This window comes from Tupaia chinensis, unplaced genomic scaffold (assembly GCF_000334495.1).
Source record: "Tupaia chinensis unplaced genomic scaffold, TupChi_1.0 Scaffold000392_1, whole genome shotgun sequence".
NCBI classification, from domain to species: Eukaryota; Metazoa; Chordata; class Mammalia; order Scandentia; family Tupaiidae; genus Tupaia; species Tupaia belangeri.
In genome coordinates, this window is record NW_006159894.1 from 4,461,244 (window position 1) to 4,485,118 (window position 23,875).

Genomic DNA, 23,875 nt, shown 5'->3' on the forward strand with positions numbered 1-23,875 from the left:
CTCCTGCTGAGAGGAGTAACTAGTATATTAACACAGAAGTCTACTTAGACAGATTCTCATCTAGGTCACTGTTTGCTACAGACCCATAGTCTTAGTATCTGAAGGAAATGGCTTCTAAAAAGCAATTAAAGGGTTAGTCAGAATGCTGTGGTAATGCAATGCTCTCTGATGTAACACCCACATCGTAAGGTCTTAGGTTTGCTTTCCAAAAAGCAAGATACTTTAAGCTAGGAGTTCTCAAACTTTAGTAAACACTACAGTCCCTTGGAGGGACTGGACCCATGTCAGAGTTTGTGAGTCCTAGGTTGGGGCCTAGGAACCTACATCTCTAGCAATTTCCGGTGAAATGGATGCTGGTCTAGGAGCCATATTTGGACAACATCAGGCATGTCCTTGTAGCTACCCTGCCTTTGTTGGGTCCAACTGCAAAAGGGAATGTGTTTGAAATAGTCTTGACTATGGTGATCCTACAGATGGGAGGACAACTTGACACAGAATAGAACTCATTTTATGCTCTAAGAGAAAGGTGTTATTCAATACCAGGCTGCAGGCCAGGTCTTACAGTAGTGGTTTGGCAGCAGGAGGAAGTATTGGGACTCACTGTCCCAGTCCTCCTTGATGTAAATGTAAATCAAAGCTATATAGCATCACAACTTGACAAGCCATGTGGTTGTGAGTGTGGATGTATAGAGGTGTATAGAGGTATCACTGGATCCTACAACCTTAATTTTGCTTTTGGGGAACTAAAATCCCTAAAGAAGAAGCAGCTAGCTAAAGTGATGTGTTGACTTGATGCAAGGTAAGTCTCCAGTGCCCTGGTAGGCTACATCATCTCTGGACAACCAATGTTTCCTAGACCATCTCTCTTCAAAAGACATGTGTCAGATAAAGCTTCTTTGCAACAAACACCTTCTGTTTCTTTCTTCTCACAGTCATATATATTTATTTAGTCATTGGAAAAGTAAAAATGTATTATTACTATTCAGCTATTCAGATGACCTAATAGAATTTAATTTTTTTTGAGAGAGATTTTTGCTATAGGATGCATGTACTCACCAGAGAGACAGAGAGACAGAAGGAAAGAAATCACCCCCTGGGGGGATGGCCACACCACAATCTCTTCTTCATTCTCCTCTTGGGATCTTGGGCATGCATACACATGTACCCAGCATGAGTTTTAACCCACCAGGTCCAGGACTCAAACCATGGTCAACTATGTGGAAGTCCAGCAACTTAACCATGACACCATCTGCCAGTCCCATATAATTAAAATTTTAAAAAAGGCAAAACTTTAAGTTTGGGGCATCCTACAGCTCTAATGTGCAAACCTTCATTTTAAAAGTCATTCATAGGTGAGGTGGCTGAGGTGAGGAGCCTGACTAACAATTCTGACTTATTCACATACATGATGTTCTGACCAGTTTGTATACACTCCCTCCATTTTCTTGGACAAACCAACCATACACACAAGCTATAACAGTTCTAGAACCAGAGGTGGACATTTCAGAACTCTATAACTCAGCCTGGAAGACACCTTTTACACTAACGACTGGTAGTTCCTCAGAAGCAGATACCAGGTTTTCCTCACATTTATGAAAGCAGGGAAAAGACAGGCAATATAAGTAGGCCAACTTTACATAACCACACCATGCATCTATATGAGAGGATTTCAAAAAGTTTGTGTAAAATTAGAATGAAAGTATGAGTTTATTAAGGTGCAAGCATTTTAAAAATCATGCACAGTTTATTCTTTTTAAAAAACGTTTATTATTTTTTTTTCTAAGAGCAAGAGGAATATTTGTTTAGAAAGGACCTTGGGCTGTTTTGATTGCTAACCCAAGTCTTCAGAAGTCAGGCAACATGGACCAAGAGAAAAGAGAAGGGGTGGGAGGAAAAGGAAGAGAGAGAGACTCCTGATAGAGGTTTAGGATTCCAACAGAATTTCCATGCCATGATCCACCCCCACTCTCAGCCAGCCAAAATCATAGCATGTGCGTATATGCTTGGCATACACAGGGAGGCCTTAGGAAGCAAATCTGGGACCTTCGCATGTGGTTCCAGCATCACAGAACATTGCATTACCCACGCCATTATCTAGTCCCCATAATATGTATTTTCCGGGAACATTCTGAAGACCCCTCATATAGCTACTCTGAGATGATAAAACATTTCCAGACTATCTCTTAATAAACCTGTGAGGTATAAGTGAGGACAACACCTTTGACATCTAAATTTCCAGTGCTTGTATGAGATAGGTCTCATGACAAGCACTTCATCTGACCCTCACAATAAACTTGGAAGATAGATCTGCTTTGTATAGATGAGAAAATAAAAGCTCTGAGAAGTTATGTCACCTTCCTGAGGTCTTTATTGCTTGGTAATGGGGTGACAATGGTGATGCCAAGTGTTATTTTTAACATAATTTCAGATTATTTTATGAAACTAAGTGATTTGCAGCTTGCCCCTCAAAAGTGGCCCTTCTTTACAGAGCACAGTAGTTTACAAAGCATATTTTAGAGCCAGTCAGGGGATGGGTCAGGGAAGGCACCAAATGTTATTAAAGGTATTAGGGGATACAGTCTGATTCCAGACCACTGAACCTAATGGTCTTTGTAAAGGTTGGTAGAAATTTTCCTTTGACTATAATCTCTTTTCTCCACATCTAGAAGATTCTTTTTTAACTCCTGGATATTTTGCTTTAAAATATTTCACTGAATTGAGATTATGGAACAGCAAAAAAATAATGCTCACCATAACCATTTTGGGTAAGAGCAAAGAAGAAAGGCAGGGATGACCAAAGAAAGCTGCAGTAGCGGGGATATATGGACATGAGGAACACTTATTCAGGAAGGATCTTGGGCTGTTTGATCACTAATCCAAGTCTTTGGAAGTCAGGCAACATGAGCAAGAGGAAAAAGAAGTAGAGTTCAGCAGCTGCAGGCTGACTATTCATGCTGACTTAGCAATGATGGATCCAAAAGAAGTAGTTGAGGTGTCTCTCCCTAGAGTTAGCTGAATAGCAGGGCAGAGGTTGTAATGGTACGGAGGGGGCAAACATACAGTTGTGATAGATTGACCTTTAGCTTCCCACATGGCAGAGCTGCCTGTGAAGCTTATCCTTCTACTGATATATGAACAAGAAGGGGTGAAGTTCCTTCAACTCTCTTCACAAGAGTGCCCTAATCATCAGAATTCCACATCCACCCTTTTCCTGGTTATCTGATAGCTCAAAAGCTTAATGGCACTCAAAGTACAGCTTTCAGGGCAATAGTCCAAGGTTCTCCAACCAGATGTTCTCCAAAGGCCTTCTGTAAAAGAGTCTCATGATGATGGATATCATTGAGCAACCCGCTGTGGCCGTGGCACTGGGCTAAGAGCTTTGTTTCCCTTGTCTCAATCTCATAGCAAGTCCATGAAGTTCGTATTATTATTTGGAAGAAGAGGAAAAGCTAAGAAAGGCCAAGTAACTTTTCTAAGACACATGGCTAACTGTTAGCAAGGTCTCAGAGTCTACTTTTGAGCTCTGGGAGTCTTGACAAGTCTAGAGCCAGATACATATCTGTGATTGAGTACCATCCATTCCTTGTGTGTTTATATATGCATTCCTCTTGAGAATTTCATTAATCTATTAAGAAAATTAAGAACTGTTGCCCCAGAGGAAGCAGGACCCAATACCAGTCACATGGATCTGATGTCATGCATGGAGGAACAGCAGCTTCCTTTTCCCTCCTTGGAAGGTCTTCTCATGTGCCTGGACATCCTTCCTTCTGCTGAGCTCATTTCCCACACAAAACCTTGCTTCACTCAACTTGAGACTAATGTACCACACATCCCAGCTCTACATCTTTGTCCTGTCTTTTAGCTCTTTCGTCAAAACTCATGCTAGGGAACCAGCAGTTAGCGTAATGGCTATGTCGCTGGACTCCCACGTAGTCGACCGCGGTTCGCGTCTCGGACCCGGTGGCTTAAATCTCACGCCGGGCGCGTGTGCGTGCGTGCCCAAGATCCCGAGAGGAGAATGGAGGAGAAGGGATTGCGGCGTGACCATCCCCCCTGGGGGGTGATTTCTCGCTTTCTGTCTCTATGTCTCTCTCTGTCTGTCTGGCGAGCGCACGCGCCCTACAGTGAAAATCTCTCCAAAAAAAAAAGATAAAAAAACAAACAAACAAACAAAAAAAAAAACTCATGCTATGCCAAGAGTACTCACAGCTCCATTCTAGGTTCTGCTGTCAATCCTGCACCAGGGGGCTTCATAGAGCATAGCAAGAAGCTGATCTCATAGCTCAGTATCTGTAGCAATTCATTTCTCTAAACTCCAGTCACTGATAGCAGCAGTTCGGGCACACATGCTCTTGAGATCACGTGCTCATTCTTTGTAAGAAGCAAGTATTACCCAAGCATGGACACTTGGTTGCCAAAAATGATGTTTGCACAGATCACAATGAAAAGCTTTCTCCAGTCCTGGTTACCTGTCCCTTCCCCAAACTGCATACACAAGGCAAATTGCCTTGCAGTTTTAGATCTGAGCTTGCCAACTAATGAGCTATGGCACATGGGTGGACCAAGAGAATTTGATAACCTCTGCCCTCAGGGTGTCTGGGTGTACTCACAGGCAGCCTTGTCTAGGATTACAGTGTGCTATATAAATATTATTAGTCTCAGTGTTATGACATTGCTCGCTTGCCTCTTTATCAGCAAGAGTGTCTAAAAAGCTTTTAAAAATCAGATGAAAAATTTAAGGTCACTGAGAGAGGAATCAAGCTCTAAATTCCCAGAACCTTCAACGACACATAAGGAGCATCACTATCTCCCAGATAGTTAAAAAGGTAACTGAAAGTGAAGCTCTAGACCTTCACTTAACCTCATCCAATACTGTACCTGCTAGCCACGTACTGCTACCAAGCTCTTGACATGAGGCAAGTTTTGTTTAAATACAAAATATACACCAAATTTTGGAGACTTAGTATGAAGAAATGACACAAAATTCAATTAAAATATTGATTACATGTTGAAACAATATTTAGGATGTCCTAGATAAATAATCTTACTGGCTCCTTTTACTCTTTTAACTGCATCTGCTCAAACATTTATAAAGACCTATGTCACTTGCATTACTATGATTTCGAACAATTCTGATAGAAACAAAAGGTCTTTTGCTCTTGCGCCCATAGACTATAAGCTAAAGGTGGCAGCAGCAAACACGTTGTAATTACCCCAGCTAAACTACTTTGGTCTTTCCAATGACCAGCCCGAGCTTTATCATCCCATTTAACACTTGAAAGCAAGTGTGCATGTATGTGTCCATTAGAAGAAATGAACAGAGACGTCTGCAAAAACCTGTGACGGCGATGTCTTTTACCTGTTCCTCCGGTTTCTGTAGCAGTAGCAATTTGTTCTTTTGGGTTAATGCGGCATTCATCCAATAGGGTTGAGGATCTTCTTGGCTGAAGCGATAGTCCTTTATTATAAAACTGTTACCAGCTACTGACTATTGTTCCATGCCAGGCTCTGTGCTATACGTCTGTGACTTCGTTTAATCCTTACATGAAATTGTCAGGGTAATTACAAATGAAGAAATTGGGAGTTGGACCATACATATCTTGTCCAAGCCAGTTTCAATCTCAGTCTAAAACCTGTACTCCCAACCATTCTGCTATACTGCCTCCTACAGGATAGTAGTGGTGAGAAGCTGCAGTTCCTGTGTCATAGGGAGGAACACCCAGACTTTGGGGAGATGACAAAACCTCCCTTCTCTCCAGGCCTTTAAAGATATCATTCTTGGGTTCACAGCCATGATTCCCTGGGCTCACAGCATGGAGAGAGCCAGATGGTGGGCCTGGCTAGAGAGCAGATTGGGAGCCTTTAACAGAAGCAGGGAGGAAATGCCAGGAAATGGGAGGGCCTCAGATTTCTCTAGGCAAAAAGCTAAAGAGGGTGGAGTCCTTAGAAGGGACATCCTGCCTAACTTTAAATGATTACTCACCGGAGAGAAGCTGTCAGACTCCAAGCCTGGGGACACACAGGTCACTAATTGGCTCAGATGTAGAAATGTATTCCTATGGGTTGAAGGTATGTCATTACCACTGAAAGATGTACCAGGACACATTCTTCATTCACTGAGTGAGTGGAGCACTGGCACAAACAAGGTATTTTTGAAAAACATAAATTTTATAGAAAGTAGCTTGGAAATTTGATGATCACTTCTAAATGAATCATTAATTATCTTTAGATACTGAGTACTTGGAGTAGATAGTGCACCTTCTAAAAACTAGCTTTTCAAGCAAAGGTTTTATGGAATTGGGGAGGAGCGGTAATCTAGGAAGTAAGATCAAAGACTTTGAAATAGGAGGGTTCTCAAAAAGTTTGTGGAAAATGCATATTATGAAAAAATATGCCTGAGTTTCACATTTTTTGGTGGTGGGGGAGAGGGCACCAAAATAAACTTGAAATTTAATTGTATTTTTCTAGGAACTTTTTCAAGTTCCCTTGTAAATCTTCAAAAAATCTGGCATTTAGGCTAGACTAACCAGCTAAACATCAGATTACATTGAAATAAACTGACTGTTGGAAGAATTTTTTTTCTAGTGTTTATTTTTCTTCCATGATTCTTCCATGAATAAGAGACAGAGACAGACAGAGCGACAGAGTACCCCTGATATGGTCCTATGTCCAACCACAGCCTTAGCCAATTCCAGATCATTGGTGTGCACATGATAGGCATACCTAGGGAGGTCTCTGGATAAGACCCTGGAACCTTTCCATGGGGTCAGCCTTGCAGAGCATTGCATTTGACCACTATGCCATTGTCTGGCCCAAATTGTTGACTGTATTGATTAGAAGCCCAAGATTTTCCAAATCAGTTGCTGAAGTCAAAGACTCATTCCTTAGGGAAATCAGTGAGAGAAAGATTCTGTCTCAGTGGCCCTGTATAATATCAGGTGGTCAAAGTACACAAGAGATAGGTCAAGCTTCCATTAGGGAGGGATTCTTTGCTCTTTGCACAAACCTTTTCAGAAAGAAGACCAGGGTGTTTTCCTCGGCCAGCCAAGGCCAGTGCCTCATCCTCAGCCCAGCCTTCCATGGTGTTCTAAAGAAGTGGCAATAAGCTGGTAGGCAGAGGTCTGCACACACTGCCATTTCTCACTTCACAGATAAGGAAACAGGCTCAGCATAGTCTATTGACTCAGAGAAGCCTGAAGCTGGTGCTCTTTCCCAGGATACGCCAGGAGATGTGACTGTGTGAGGAGTGCCCTTTGCCTCCCACTCATTATATTCCAAGTCCACGCAACCTCATTATCTGCCGTGCATAGACTCCTTGGGGGAGAAGTTAAAACAGGTATGTTCCAAACCTTCACTTTTCCCCTAAACTCGATTAGGTTACTTATTTACAAGTTGAAAGGAGGCAGAGGGAAAGGAGAGGGGAGAAGGGCAGCTAGAAAAGTGCTAGAGATTTACTAAAACTCCACCATCCTGGATACAGTGAAATCTTATCTGATCTTGGATGCTGAACAGCTGGTCCTATGTCTGGTTTATGGCCTTGGCTTGTCAGCACTGCGGAAACCATAAAACAGGCAAGTAGAACTCTCCTTCTGTAATAGTCTCCTCAGAAAACAGACCTGATAAAGTAGCTAGGAATCAAAGACCTAGCCCACTGACATGGGGAGCCAAGATCTGAGCCTCTGCGGCTGAGCACAGACCACTTTTGTTTCAAAGCACTGTTGGATCAAGCAACATGGTCTCTCCCAGCTGCTATGGTACTGGTAACTTATAGGCATATGGATTTCCTAGAAGGGAGGAGGGCTGGAGAAGCAAAATGGAGAACAGTCAGCCTGCTCCAGAAGCCACAGCCTCTGTAAACCCTCCTAACTTGGTTTCAACCTTGGGCTTTTCCACTCTAGCCCTTCAAGTGCATGACACCAATGGGGCCTGTAACTATGACAATGGTTTTCCAACAATAACAGCCATTTATCTGAACTGTCTTATCGCTGTTTCTTTTTCTTTTTTTTCCCTAGGAAAATGGAGAAATGGAAGAGGCTGAGCCCACAGAATAACTTAGCCCACAGAGGTAAGCTAGGAGTCAAGAACTATGTGGACCCAAACCAGTGTGAGGTGCTCCCAACCTAAAGAGTTAAGGTAGCAAACCTCTGTATTTTCACTTCTCAAGTTCAAATCTGAAGGCTTTATTTTAATTACAATATTTACTTTTTTTGCAATAAGCAAAGATAGTAAGACAAAAAATATGAAAATTAAGATAAGCAAAGCAAAGAAAAACCTGTACTTCCCATCACTCAGAGAGCCATTTTTAGTAGCTTGGTGTATGCAATATTTTCTATACAACTTTCTGTGCTTTTCAAAAAACACATAAAATGGAATAATATACATCTTGTATTTTTTTTTTTTTAGTGTGCTGCTTCCCGTAACGATAAACTGTGGCTGTCCTTCTAAGTCAATAGATACACATCTTAAATGATCATGTTTATGACTGCATGGTGCTCAGGCATAGGGATTCACCATGTGTAGTTTATCCAGGACCCTATGGTTGGACATGAAAGTTGTGACTAATTTTTGACTGTTAGAGATAAAACTGTGTTTGGGTCAGCCAATGGCATGGTAGCTGGATACCACATAGCCAACTGAATGTTTCAAGTCCTGGGCACAGCTGCTTGAGAAACACACTGGGCACATTTGCAATGTGTGCCCAAAATCTCAAAGAAGAGAAAAAGCATTGTGGCATGACTATCCCCCAGGGAGGGTGGGGTACTTTCTCACTTTCCCTTTCTATCCTGCTCTTTGTCTCTCTTTGGTGAACACACATGCCCTCTGGCAAATTTTTTTTAAAAAAAGAAATAAAACTGTGTTTAACCATGATCATATGATTTTATCTCTTCAAGGGAAGTCTTAAAAAATGGAATTTCTGAGTCAAAGATGCACATATTATTAAGGTTTGGATTCATATTAAGAAAGTGCTATCAATCAATAACGCTTAGCAATGGTGTCTATCTGTTGCTAAGCTCTCACCAGTACCAAACATTAATGGTCTTTTCTTCTGGTTTTGGTCAAACTCTTTTGTAAGAACTTAAGAATGCAAAAATGCTTTCCTTTATTATAATTAATTGTGTACTTACAGGCCCAACATTGTGCTAAATCTGAGAGTCTAAAGAGAGACACATAGTCATCTAGCCCACAGGTTCTCAGGACAAAGAAACTGTGAACACAGTTCACAGTTCCCACTCAGTGTGGGAATACACATTTTTAAGAAGTTTGTATATGAAAGTGGGAGAGGGGACACAAAGTGCATAATAAATATTGTTTCCAAGTCCTAGTTTTGAGATCGTGATATGTATAATATATCTATTCAAATGGCTCCTGTATTGAGTTTCTACCAAATAGGAAAAGCTATGTTAACTAATTATGCAATCTCCTGGTATCTTTACAACTTCCTTCTGAGAGGGGTGTTGTTATGCTCATTTTGAAATTGAGAAAACTGAGGCATAGATTTAACTCACTTGTGCATGGCCATTTATGTCTGGTAAACACCTGAGCCCAAAAGATCCATGGGATTCTGCCTGTGATTAGAAAGAGGGAGTGTGTGGACTCAGATGAGTTTTCAAATGGATTCTTAACTCTTCTAGCAGAGAAAAAAGAAAAACTTAAGTTCACTGAAGAAGCAGTTCTAGTGAATTAGGTTGGAGGAAAAGTAACCCCCATAAACTCATGGGTTTATGAGCTAGCCAGACCTAAGGCTTATCATTCCATTCTAGAGGCTTGCTACTGAAGGAAGAAAAGTAAAATTGTTAACAATAACTACTGGTTTTGGGGCCAGCAAGTGGTGTGGTGGTTAAAGTGCTGGACTCCCACCTGGCTAACCATAGTTTGAGTCCTGGACCTGGAGGCTTTCTCTCTCTTTCTCTCTTTCTCTCTCTCAGTTTCTCTCTCTGGTCAAATTGAAGAAGAAGAATAAATGCATAAAGTTAAATAAATAATTTTTAAAAAAGAATAGCTACTGGTTTTTCTTTCCTTCCTCTTTCTTCATGCCATTAGGGTTTCTCAAACCCTAGTGTGTTTAGAGTTCCGAGACATTCTGCTTTGGAGGGTCACGGTAGGGCCTTGGAATCTAACCATCAAGAGAGAGTGATAGAGGTGGCCTTTAGATCAAGCTTTGAGAATCATGAAGTCTACTGTGCTAAAATACATAATCTTGAGATGAATGGGAGACATCAGCCCCTTTCATACCAGAGTAATCCAAAAGAAAGCCCACAGGCTGTGGGAATTCCACCCTTTGTACCAATGCAGATTTGCTTCATGGCTGGGCCATCATTCCTGGGAATAGCATTGGCCTCCCCAGAGTCCTATCATCCCTGTGATACAGCAGACAATGAAGAACTGCCCCTTTCTCCTTGCCCTGTGGAGATGGAGGATCAGTAACCAATCATGGTGCACTAAGGCCCAAGTGGGGAAAACAGACTATACTTTCCTTGTCAGGAAACCTTCTGGTAGATATTAGCTCACTTATTCTAGTGAAATTTCTATAAGATGGATTTAGCAGATGATAATAATTACCATTATTACTATGAGTAACATCATAAATCACCATTATTGTTACCATCATCATCATCATTATCATTATCATCATCATGATTACCATGATTGAAAATAACATTGATAGAATGGCTCTTTGCCCAGGCATTATTCCATGGACTAGGTATATTATTTTCCTTAATCCTTACCGTATAATTTTGGGGAAGATCCCATTTTACAGATCAGGATATAAACACATAGAGAGGGGAAATAACATGTTTTGGGTCATGCAGCTAATATACAAAGGAGTTAGAATCCCAGTGCAGGCTGTCTTACTGTATTTGGAGTTCCTATGATTTTTATTTAACTGGTGGGGAGGGATAGAGAGGTCACATGACTTAACCAGGGGCATGACACTTGTCAGTGGTATCACTGGATCAATAACCAGGCCTTGCTGACTCCCTTGCCCCCACCTCTTTCTGCCAGACTGCTGTTTCTAGATCATGTTAGAACAGTCTCTGAAAAGGGAAGGCTTCTGTTAATTAGTGAATAAATAGAAAGCAAGTTGTGGTCCTCAGGGGACTCTACACTGTCATATAAGTGTCTGGCATAAGTGGTCAGGAGGCTGAGCTTTCAGAGTTGTGCAGTGATACAGGTGTTAGATGTCATTAATGGCTTCCAGGATAGATCTTGAGGCCTCATTCAAATTGGGTCTCTGTTTGGGGGTTCAATGTCATGCTGATTACCCATTGCTAGTTCTAATGCTCTTTGCTGGTGTGTTGGTGACTGGGCTTGAGGCTGCTAAACTCACTGTGGGCTTCCAGGCTCCCTGGAATATCTCTCATCCATTTAGTTTTCAAAGGCTAGGTGCAGGCCTCCAGATTGCCATAGACAAGGTCAACTCGGAGCCAGAGGACCTTGGAAACTTCAGCTTGGAGTTCACGTATACCAACTCAACCTGCAGTGCCAAGGAATCCCTTGCTATTTTCATCAACCAGGTGCAGAGAGAACACATTTCTGCCCTGTTTGGACCAGCATGCCCAGAAGCAGCAGAGGTAAAGTATATAGCCTTCTAGAGACTTCGACTACATTTCCATTAGAAGGGATCGTCTTAAAGATAATGGTACAGGTTTGAACAGTCTCTTGACAAGGATCACATTATCATCATAATAATAACCATGTAGCTCTTAGTACCATGTTTTTGAGATGTAATCAGACCATGTAATTATAACAGTTAACATTTTCTTTAAAGAAGGCCTTTCAAATCAGTAATTGTTAGTTCACTTCCTCTCTTTTTCCTCTTGTTGATTGTTTGAACATGGTGCTGTTGTGTATAAATTCTTATTATTCACTCATGTTGTCAGCCACATGGCTCTAACAAAATAAGAAGAAAACAAATGCTTGGTTTTAAATAGAAAACTATCAATTGTTTGAGTACATTTTCCTTTGGTGTGCATAATGCATTATTCAGTGATGCTGAAAGAAAAGAAGAAAGAATAAAATACGACAGGTTACATTGAACCAGAACAAGAAAATGAGGAAAAGAATGACTTGTATGTGTTTGGTTAACGGATTAGCTTTGTCGATATCCTGGGTACTACGCATTTGAGAGGTATTGATGGCAACTGCAAACAGGAAGGAGCATGAGCAGTCTCCCCAAAATACTGGAGAACTGTCATTAATTGGTGTTAGAAAATTAAGTTCATGCCTCTCCTGGAATTCCCCCTTGGAGTTCCCCATTTACACATGCCTAGCTATGTAAAGCTTGCCATTTCTTAAAAGTTAACCTCAGAATCCATAAAACATTTTTTGTAATCCCTCCCACCTTCTATATCCCTAACCCCCATCAGAAGTGATTGTTTGCTTTCCTAAGTCCCCACAAATCGACCGTATATACATTTTGAAGGGTAGGTTTAACTACAGAGCTCATTTTTATGTATCTTAGTTCTGTAATGGACCACAAGCTCCTTTGAGAACAAGGTCTCCAAATTTTCTTGTAAATAGTAGACTTTCTTAGATGAGAAATGAACAAGGAACAAATTAACAAAGAAAGAATGAGTAGCTGTGTGATTGGAACTGCCTGAGTTCCAATCCTAATCTACTATTTGTCTGTTATGTAACTTATATTTCTGAGTCTCCACATTTTTATCTTTCAAATGAGGTAATGGTAATATCTCATATAAGTGTACAAATTGACATGATATATACATGCTCTTAGAGTACTTGGCATATAGTAAATGCTCAATAAATGCTTGCTTTTGTTATCTTCACTCTTTGAGATATTGCATCCCCAAGCTGGATCCAAGACATTATCAATATTTCAAAAAAAGAGGATCTAGTATGACCTATAGACTTGCAGATTTGAGTTTTATACAGATACTTTACAATGGGTTTTGAATGTACCCTGAACTTGATTATAGGAAGAAACTCTTTTCATTTCTTTCCAGATTATTGGTTTGCTGGCCTCTCAGTGGAACATCCCCATGTTTGATTTTGTTGGACAAAGGGAAAAACTGGGGAATAACTTCTTATATGACACGTGTGTGAGACTTGTGCCATCCAAGCAGGAAATTGGAGAGGTACTCCAGAAAAGTCTTCAGTATCTGGACTGGAAACATGTTGGGATGTTTGGAGGCTCCTCCGGGGCTTCCTCTTGGGACACTGTGGATGAGTTGTGGAGGGCTGTAGAAAATGAACTCAAATCCCATGTCACCATCACTGCCAGCATGAGATACACCAACAATAATCCAGTTCTCCTTCGAGAAAATCTTAGAAGTGTGTCATCAATTGCCAGGGGTAAGTAGGAAAGCATCTTCTCTTATTTATGTTTGAACAGATGACTAGGAAAATAAGATTGCTTAAAAAAAATATAAGAACTCTTTATTTTTCTGTGGGTATAAAAAGCAGATTGAAACAGAGTCCAAAATTAATGATACATTAAAGTAAATTCTTCCTTGTTTGACATCACTACAAAAAATTGTTTTTTGTCTAAATCAAAATCCTAGATGCCATTGTGTTATGATGCATAGAGTAAGTTCTGGAGACATCTTCCAGGTAGGTTGGGTTTTGGACTTTGGTACTTGCTCAGAGCCTATGGAGACAGATCTAGGGTTGAGTCTAGCCCCTGACACTTTTTAGCTATGTGCTCCTGGAAAATCACGTTAACCTCTCCGTGTTTCAGATACCTTATTTATAAAACAGAGACAATCATCCTATCTATGTAATAGAAAGATGAGGGTTGAATAAGGTTATGTCCAAAGGCCAAGGTGTATACTGCCAAGTCTGGACAAATAGTGGCCAACATGTGACAGCAATCACTTTTATGGTGGTATTTCTGAAGCTCTATTTTCTACATAAATATGTAACTGACTTTCTGTTCTTCAGCTAAACTAAACTTTGGCTTTCTGACTTTGGGACTGGCCTAATCCTTTCTTCTGGAGTATCATTAACAGCCACACCCCAACCACCCAGCATGTTCTCTGTGGGTAGCTTCCTCTCATCCAAACTCAGTGCAAAGGCCACCACCTCGGAAAGGCCTCTTCTGATTATCTGATGCAGAATCATTCCCCCTCTGCACATTAGTATCACAGCATCCTTTTCCTCCCTAGCTAACTAGAGTATTGACTGGTCTCTATAATTCGAGCACCTGTATACAGTTTTGTTTGTCTGACTGTGACTCTCTGAGGGCAGGGACGTTTCTGCCGTGGTTGTTGCTGCATTCTGTGTCTTCAGTAGTGCCTGGCACATGGATGATGTCTGGTAAATAGATGATAATTTGCCTAATTTAAAAACAAGTCACTGCTTCACTGTGTGTCCTCAAAATAAATGATAACATGTGATTAAATAGAAGAAAAGTATCATGGCCTGTTTTATTCCCCAGCCCAACTCAGAAAGTCTGAATGCCTTTGATTTTAGGTCCTCTGTGAACTCCAACTGTCACTGTGACTGATGAGTTTCAAGCCATTTTTGAGTCAATTAAACAAAAGAAACAAATGCACAGAAGTGATCTTGGGGTTTTTCAACTTGTATGTTGGGGATAGCTTCAGCAGACTTTAGTTCCATAGGACAGGAGCTGCCAAGGTTATATATTGCAGGCTTGGTTCAAGAAGTACATACTCTATAATAATTTAGGCATTCTTATTTCTTTCTTCTCTTTCTCCTCTTCCTCTTCCTTGTCCTTCTTCTTCTTCTTCTTTTTTTTTTTTTTGTTGTTGTTTGTTTATTTTTGTTTGCTATAGGGTGTGTGCATTTGCTGGAGAGGGAGAGAGAAATTACTCCCCAGAGGGGATGGCCATGCCTCAATCCCTTCCCCTCTCTTCTCCTCTTGGGATTTTGAACATGCAATCTACATGTTTGGTATGATTTTATCACTGTCAGGTCTGGGGCTTAAACTGCACAGTCAGCCATGTGGAATCCAGCCACCTCAACCTCCATACCATGTTCTAGCCCAGACATTCCTATTTCTTAAAGCATTGTCAAGGAAAGAAAAAGTTTATGTCTCAGTTGGAGTGGCTTTAGGCTAGACTTTTAAAAGAGAGAGAGAGATGGAGACAGAGAAAGAATGTGTATGTGTCTGTGCACAAGCACACAATCACATGCAATTTACTGACTATTTTTCCTATTTACAGTTATCATCTTAATCTGTAGCTCAGAGGATGCAAAAATCATTCTGTTGGCTGCAGAGAACCTGGGACTCAACACTGGAGAATTTGTCTTCATCATTTTGCAACAATTGGAGGTGAGTGTGGATGACCACTCAATGGTTCTGATAGTAAGAGATACTGAGTATGGAGCATTTGTTATGTACTGGGTGGACAGCTCACTAAACACTCACTACAGCCCTCTGATGTGTGTCCTCATCTTAAAACTAGGAAGCTGAGCTGGAAGAACATCCCCAGAGGACTTTTGCACAGCCAGTAAGACTGAGCCAAGCCTTGAACCAGGTTAGCTGGGTCCAGAGCCTGCCTCTGTACTCTATTTCAGCAAATGGCAGCTAAGGAAGAACTGTCATTCCTCAAAGGATGCTCAAACACCGGTGGCTCTCACTTCTTTTCTTCCACAGCCATCTGCCTGTGTCCCTGTTTGTTGTTGTTTGTTTATTTTTGTTTGCTATAGGGTGTGTGCATTTGCTGGAGAGGGAGAGAGAAATTACTCCCCAGAGGGGATGGCCATGCCTCAATCCCTTCCCCTCTCTTCTCCTCTTGGGATTTTGAACATGCAATCTACATGTTTGGTATGATTTTATCACTGTCAGGTCTGGGGCTTAAACTGCACAGTCAGCCATGTGGAATCCAGCCACCTCAACCTCCATACCATGTTCTAGCCCAGACATTCCTATTTCTTAAAGCATTGTCAAGGAAAGAAAAAGTTTATGTCTCAGTTGGAGTGGCTTTAGGCTAGACTTTTAAAAGAGAGAGAGAGATGGAGACAGAGAAAGAATGTGTATGTGTCTGTGCACAAGCACACAATCACATGCAATTTACTGACTATTTTTCCTATTTACAGTTATCATCTTAATCTGTAGCTCAGAGGATGCAAAAATCATTCTGTTGGCTGCAGAGAACCTGGGACTCAACACTGGAGAATTTGTCTTCATCATTTTGCAACAATTGGAGGTGAGTGTGGATGACCACTCAATGGTTCTGATAGTAAGAGATACTGAGTATGGAGCATTTGTTATGTACTGGGTGGACAGCTCACTAAACACTCACTACAGCCCTCTGATGTGTGTCCTCATCTTAAAACTAGGAAGCTGAGCTGGAAGAACATCCCCAGAGGACTTTTGCACAGCCAGTAAGACTGAGCCAAGCCTTGAACCAGGTTAGCTGGGTCCAGAGCCTGCCTCTGTACTCTATTTCAGCAAATGGCAGCTAAGGAAGAACTGTCATTCCTCAAAGGATGCTCAAACACCGGTGGCTCTCACTTCTTTTCTTCCACAGCCATCTGCCTGTGTCCCTGTTGAAGCAATAACAAAGGCCTGGAGAGACCAGCCTGTGGGTTCAACATGGCAATTCTCAGGCTCTTTGGTTCTTTTGGTGATGATGAAAATGACTAAATGCCATGTTAGAGTACTGAGTTAGAGTACTGAGCTACGCAGTCTCCATGCATTTTTGCACTTGATATTCCCAAAAGTCCTGCGAGGCAAATACAGCATGTATTATTTACATGCCTTGTTACACTGGATATTTCCAACACCCTTGGAAAGTACATATCATTAGCATCAAGACTTGAAGAGAAAAGATGAGTCTTAGAAAAGTCAAGTATGTCACCTAAGATCTCAGACTCTAGGACTGAGCCCTTCACTATCATTCCCCCCACCCCCAACACACACACACACCATAGCTCTGCATCAGGGAGTGCTTAGTGTGGAGTCGGGGCCCCAGTGAGTGCTTGATCTATTAAAACTCTTTTCAGCATACAACCACCCTATAAGGGAGGTCCTTTTATTATCCCCATTTTGTAGAAGAGGAAACTGACACCCTGAGAGGTGAAATAGCCTGCGTACTGCCATACAACTGGTGTGAGGGAGAGTTAGCATTCAAACCCAGGTGGGCTGGCCTTGGGTACATGTAACCATCATGGGGTACTTTATACCAGCCAGCATCTAAAAAGCTATATGCCTTTAGCTATGGACACGCTATAATTTTTCCAGCAGTTTTATCTTTCCAAGAGAATTTGCTTTATACACTTATAGGGTAAAAGGAAGGAAAGGAGGTATGTAATAATGTCCAGGATTTCTATTTTTCTATGAAGTATTTTGGATCACCAAACTATCTCAGGTTTCTAGATAGCTGGAATTTTAAATGCCAGCCAGACGTTCAAAAGCATTCACATCTTTTCTTTTTCATTATTGCCCATCCTCTTTCACTCTTCCCCTTGCCTCTGCCTTCAGACAGATGAGGAGTGAGAGGACGGGCCAAGTCTCAGCATGGGCAGGGAAGCCCTTCCTCTTGCTTTCTTCCAAAAACCTGATGATTCAATTCCAACTGGTTTGTAGTGGCCAAGAGAGTAGGTTCATGCAATTGGATTCATGCTTCTTTAAGAAAGAATGAGATAAATCCATAAAAGTATTCTCAATAGAAGTGTAGGTGGGAAAAAAGCTTCAGAACAACAGTATAATGTGATAACATTTATATTAAACATACATGCTCACATGCAGACATAACACACACACACACACACACACACACATCTCTGTTCATTGCCTATGCTGTTTAAATACCTCTCTGTGGGACAAATGGGAGCAATTGGGAAATTGGGAAGCATGCTTCTGTCCTTCATACCTTCATATAAACATATATGTAATGAGTGGGAGCATACTATTGATAATAGTAATCATACAGATAATAATAACAGCATCCTTAAGCCATAAGCAGAAACTTGAGAATCAACAGTTTTAAGCTTTTCAAGGTTTTGGATTCATTGTTAGGATGTAGGCTTTCTGCATTTTAACTGCTTGATACCCAAGGCACATTTTAATTTTTTATTTTAATTTATTTAGTTTCTTTTCCACTTATATGCTAGTTAAAAAACATGGAATGTAGTCTTTGCAATGGCAAGCCTTCTGGAATCATTGTGTTTTTAAGGATTAGAATGTAGTGATTCAAATTTATGTTAAATTTAACTGCAGTTCCTGTGCCCAGTTTATTTATTTCCTACAGAATGGCAACATTTATTTCATTATTTTTTAGGACAGTTTTTGGAAGGAAGTATTGACAAATCAGAAGGTGGCATCCTTCTCAAAAGTCTATGAGTCAGTGTTTCTCATCGCCCTCAGCTCCTACAGAGAAGGACCCAGACATGAAGGCTTCCAGAAACAAGTCTACCAAAGGCTGAGGAGGCCACCATTCCACAGCCCTATCTCTTCAGAGGAGCAGGTCTGGTGCAGGGTATCCCCACACAAGGCCTCCATCTCCCCTTCTCTGATTGTATGTATGTTTGATGTTTGCATTTATCCCTATTTCCCTTCCTCTGCTGCTATTACACACATACACACACACACACACACACATGCACACACACACACACACTCTACACATATACTTCCCTATTTGCCACAGCCCAAAATAAACAGTGGTTTGATACTCTCTTGTGAAATCTATACTCCAAGACAACAGAGGGAAACAGAGGTTACCAGATGAAAGGTCATTGGCTTTTGGAGTCAGCCTGGGCTCCCATCCTACTGCTGCTATGTACTAACCATGGGACCTTGGGGTGAATTGCTTAGCCTTCCTACATCTTGGTTTCTTCATTTGTAAAATGGGACTGTGGCGGCTACCTCTCAGGCTGTGATTTTGTGTATTTAATAGCACAGTGCATGAAGGTAGTAGAACAGACACCAACAGATGCTCAGACTGTGATAATTTCTTTTCCCAGGAGGATGCCAGACTGTGAAGCTAGGACAGGTTAAGGCTAGCAGGTGCACTGGAACAGGAAGAAGATAATAAGGAGAGAGATGATCAGCCAGTGGCAATCAGAGTATGTGTGGGATACTGAGGCAAAGCATCTGGGTCCACAAAGTATTTTTTATAGATAGACCCTTGACCAGAGCTGGAGGTGCTTCCAGTTTGGGCCAAGCTGAGCCCTACAGGCCATTAAGACAGAAGGTTTGATTAGGAATGAGGGATTTAACGTGGATCCCAACACACAAGACAGGATGATCAGTCAACAAATATTTGGGAGCAATCTACTAAGTGTCAGCTCTGTGGTAGGTGCTTTAGAAGAACAATGCGGTACCTGGCACTTAGTAAGGACTTGTATTTTCACTCATTATATGAAAAGAACACAAGGGATCAGCAGATGGTGTAATGGTTACATTGCTGGACTTACACATAGTTGGCTGCAATTCAAATCCTGGACCCGGTGGCTTAAAGCTCACACCAGATGTGTGTGTGTGTGCATGCCCAAAATTCTGAAAGGAGAATGGAGGGGAAGCAATTTAGGTGTGACTATCGCTCCTGGAGGGTGATTTCTCACTTTCTGTCTCTCTGTTTCTCTGGTGAATGCATGTGTCTGATAGCAAAAAATAAATAAATAAACCTCTCTCTCTCTCTCTCTTATTTTCCTTCTTTCTTTCTTTCTTTTTCTTTCTTTCTTTCTTTCTTTCTTTCTTTCTTTCTTTCTTTCTTTCTTTCTTTCTTTCTTTCTTTCTTTCTTTCTTTCTTTCGAGGTTTTTGCTATAGTGCATGTGTGCTCGCCAGAAAGTCAGAGAAACAGAGACAAAAAGCAAAACATCAACCCCCCCGGGGGGGATGGTCATGCTGCAATCCCTTCTCCTCCATTCTCCTCTCAGGATCTTGAGCATGCACACACATGCGCCCGGTGTGAGTTTAAGCCACTGGGTCCGGGACTCAAACCACAGTCAACTACATGGGATTCCAGAGACATAGCCATTATGCCAACTGCTGGTCTCTTTAACTATTTTCATACTACTGTCTTAGTCTGTTTCGTGCTGAGACTGGGTACTTAATTTTTTTTTATTGCCAGAGGGCATGTGCACTAATAAGATGGAGAGAGAGAGAGAGAAAGCAACCCTTGATGGGGCATGGTCGCATCACAGTCCTTCTCCATTTTTCCATCCCATCTGGATTTCGGGCACACATATGCATGCAGCTGGCATGTTTTTCAAGCAACCTGGATCAATATCTGAACTATAGTTAGCCATGTAGGGTCCATTTCCCTTAATCATAGCACTATGGGGTGACCTGATACTGAGTAACTTATAAGGAACAGAAATTTATTTGACTCACAGTTCTGGGGACTTCAACATGAAGATCAAGGGGTTACATCTGGTGACGGGCTTCTTTCTTTGTCTTAACATGGCAGAAGGCATCTCATGAAAAAAGAATAGACATGGAAGAAGTAAAGAGGCCAAATTCACACTTTTATCAGGAAACCACTTCCAAGATAACTAACCCACTCTCAAGATAAGAGCATTAATCCATCCATAAAGGCAGAACTCTCATGACCTAATCACCTCTTAAAAATCTCACCACTCAACACTGTTACATTGGAGATTATGTTTCCAGCACATGAAATTGGGAGGGGAGGCACAGTCAAACCATAGCACTTTCCATAATAATGGTTTTATCTTTATTCTATAAATGTGTGAGCTGCGATTCAGAGAGGTTATAGAACTTACCCTGGGTCTCACAGCCAATAAGTGGCAGAATCAGCCCGGCTCCAAAATCGATCCTCTTCCACTTATACCATACACCCTCCCCCAGCCACAAGAAATGTTCCTGTCATGAGGGCCATGAGCGCTATAATAACTGAGAAAATGAGGCATTAACAGAAGTGAAGATTGAGCTGTGTGCGTGCAATAGCACGGGTCCACTGCTCTCGGTTGGATAAAGAGCATGTGCTATGTTCTGCTTCTATGAGGATGGAGAGCCATCCCTCCTAACTAGTGATGGCCAGGGACTCAGGAAGCTGTGGGCCTCTGTAAACCCTGCCTTTGTCTCTCTCATCAAAGGTGAGCCCTTACTCTGCCTACCTCCATGATGCAGCCCTGCTTTACGCGAGGACTGTGAAGGAGATGATAAAAGCTGGAAGAGATTTTCGGGATGGGCAGCTACTGGTCAGTGCACTGAAAGGTCCCAATCAGACCACAATGCAGGGTAAGTGACTCTTGGCTGCTGGCTGTTTTTATTTTATTTATTTATTTATTTTCTTAACTCAGGCCTACCACCACAGCCATGGAGGCTTTGAGATATTGAGCATATGATTTAGGGCCTCTTTTAGGGTCTCACACTGAATTGCAGAATTCACGTTGCTCGTGGAGAGTCCAGTTTTCTGTAAGGACAGTGGAGGTATAATTTCTAGTCTGCTCAGTTTGCTCTGCCCAGAAAGCTACCCAGACCAGATACAGACCTTGGGGTGCCTCATCCTCTTCCCCTCCCACAGCTCCTTTCAACCAGAATCCATCCACAATAGAAATAAAGAAGTGAAACCTGCTCCCTAGAGCTACAACCACAATCTTTCCCATGATCATCCTTCATATGGTGGAGCTGGCATAACCCACCACTCAGCAGCCTCTAGAGAGCGATCTGACCTCATTTTTACTTCATTGCAGGGGTGAGTGTAGGCTTGGAAACAAGCTACTTTGAGATCATCCTCAAAGCTGACCAGGTGCTTTAATCTGTCTGTGTTCCAGTTTTCTCACCTGGAAGGCAGACATAATACCTGCTACCACATAGAATGGTCATGACCTGCATTTATGGAGAGCTTTCTTTATACCACATCATGCACCAAGGGGTTCCATGTGTTACCCCATTTAATCCTCACGCAGCCCATTGGCAGGCATTATTACTACCTGTATTACACAATCTCAATGAGTTACTGAGAGTACAAAGGTTATGTAACTTGTCTAAGGTCACAAAGTTATTAAAGGACAGAGTCAGGTTCCAACAAGGCCTGCCTTTGTCAAGGGTCATGTTCTTCACTGTTGTGTAACACTAAGGAGTCGTGGAAATATACGAAGTGTCTGGCATATAGGATTTGCTTATTAAATGGTTGCTATTTTTATCTTTGCTTTGGCTTACCACTCGCTTAATAAATTATGACCCAAAATCTGTCTTAATTTTTTTATAGAACAGGAGCCAAGTGGTAATGCAATTGGAACCAGAGAAAGGTCCCGGGTTTGTATTCTGGGACTTCCCTGCATATAATGAGGGGGTACACATGTGTGCCTGCACCCCAGGCTGGGTGAGATAGGGGGCAGATCATGGCATGGGGACCTTATTGGGGTGCCTGTTTCTCTCTGTCTTGTGAAGGAAATAAATAACTTTGGAAAATGTTAAAGAGCACAACCAATGTCTGCTCTGTGAGGTTTTTATAGACTCATTTATCCATCAATACCTTTATATGCCACTTTATCTCATAAAATATCCTTTGCAAGTGGAAATATCCCTCTCCCCTTTCTTCTTTCCTTCCAGACTCTGAAGCATTTGCTTAGGAAATGGGAGATTAGGAGAGGGAGATCCTTCTCCCTGCTCTCAAATTAATCCTTTTGCTTCCTCTTTCTTACCCTTTTAGAGATTCCTAATGCTGGGATTAGGAGAGGGTGGGAGGGTCAGCAAGGCCTTTTACTTGGTTCTGAGACCCCTGGGCTCCTTTCATAGACCACGGCTGAAGCCTTCCCCCCAAGTCCTTCCAAACTGGCTTCTCTTTCCTTATGGGCTCCGGACTGGCCTCAGCAGAATTGTCTCTGCTTCTTGTGTTTATTTCTGTCGCCCGGTGACCAAGGCCACAACCACATGTGTCGCTTGTGCTGAGGGCCTTTACACCAGTCTACATGAGGTGCTCTCACTCAGAGACCAAGTTAGCAAACAGAGCCTTCTGCCCCCACGCTTTTGGTTTTGGCGCAGCGAGTAAAATGCACCAAAAGCAGGGGCTCTGGCTGCTGCACAAGCTGCAGCCAAACCTCAGTTCAGGAAGGAGCCATGTTCAATACCCACATTCAGAATGCTGGTGCATGTGTGCATGGCACGGCCATGTGGCATACTGGGAACAGGGCACTTGGGACCCAATAGGTCTGCGTTTGTGCCCCTCCCTGGCTCTGGAAGGAAAATTCCAGGGATTCTGCATCTCCCAGTCCCACTTGTTAGGAGCAGATGAGTCCCTGCTCTGCAGGGTTCGCTGGGACTAGATGTGTGAAATCACCACCGCCTGCAGTACCAGGCACATAGTAGGTGCTCAGTACATGGCAATTCTGTGTCCTGTCCCCAGTGGGGACAAATCAGCAACAAGGGCTTTGTCAGAGCATGTGTCCTCGTTAGCATGTGGAGGAGCTGCACTGTATCTGTCCCTCTGCGATCTCTGATGTGCTCCTCTGTCAGTGGAGTTTGGCAACATCCAGAGAACAAAGCACAGACAGAGCCAGGACTGAGCACCCTGCCAAAGCCTTGGGGCACCTCAAAACCAGGAGGGCAGGGCTCACCTGAGAACAAAGCTGGAAACTTTTGCCCCAGGAGCCTGGCAGCAGGCCGGGGTGGGATGAGGAGGAAGGCAGGGACTAGAGGAGGAGGCTGTCCCTGTCAGCCAATTGCTGCCATGTATCACATTTCTGATCATTTGAGGGAAGCCATGAAGTTTCATATGAAATTGTTTAGAAACTCTTTTTTCCTTTTTAAACACTGAGTGGACCTCAAGGTGTCGGCCTAATATTATACGCCTATCTGCTCGGTGTGACCCTTGATCCTGTCCAGGATGCCACCTCTGAGCTATCTTCTTCCCTTCTCTGTCCCCTGTTGATCGTGTTGCAAATTCCTTAAAATGGCAAACACTTCACACCTGGCTTTTGTTACTGATGTGCACTGGGGCAGGCTGGCATTTCCAGCCAGTTTCCTTTCTCCCC

At 42.2% G+C, this 23,875-nt stretch overlaps 1 protein-coding gene across 1 annotated transcript in view; it reads left to right on the top strand.

Annotated features, from left to right (window-relative positions):
* The first annotated feature begins 11,180 nt into the window (after window positions 1-11,180).
* Window positions 11,181-23,875, top strand: part of LOC102478622 (guanylate cyclase 2G) — a 52,008-nt gene continuing 39,313 nt past the window's right edge. Inside the window, exons 1-5 of the mRNA XM_027773949.1 lie at window positions 11,181-11,573; window positions 12,966-13,314; window positions 15,147-15,256; window positions 18,210-18,395; window positions 20,993-21,137. Of these exons, the coding sequence (XP_027629750.1) occupies window positions 11,181-11,573; window positions 12,966-13,314; window positions 15,147-15,256; window positions 18,210-18,395; window positions 20,993-21,137 (1,183 nt within the window). The remainder of the gene's footprint in view (window positions 11,574-12,965; window positions 13,315-15,146; window positions 15,257-18,209; window positions 18,396-20,992; window positions 21,138-23,875) is intronic.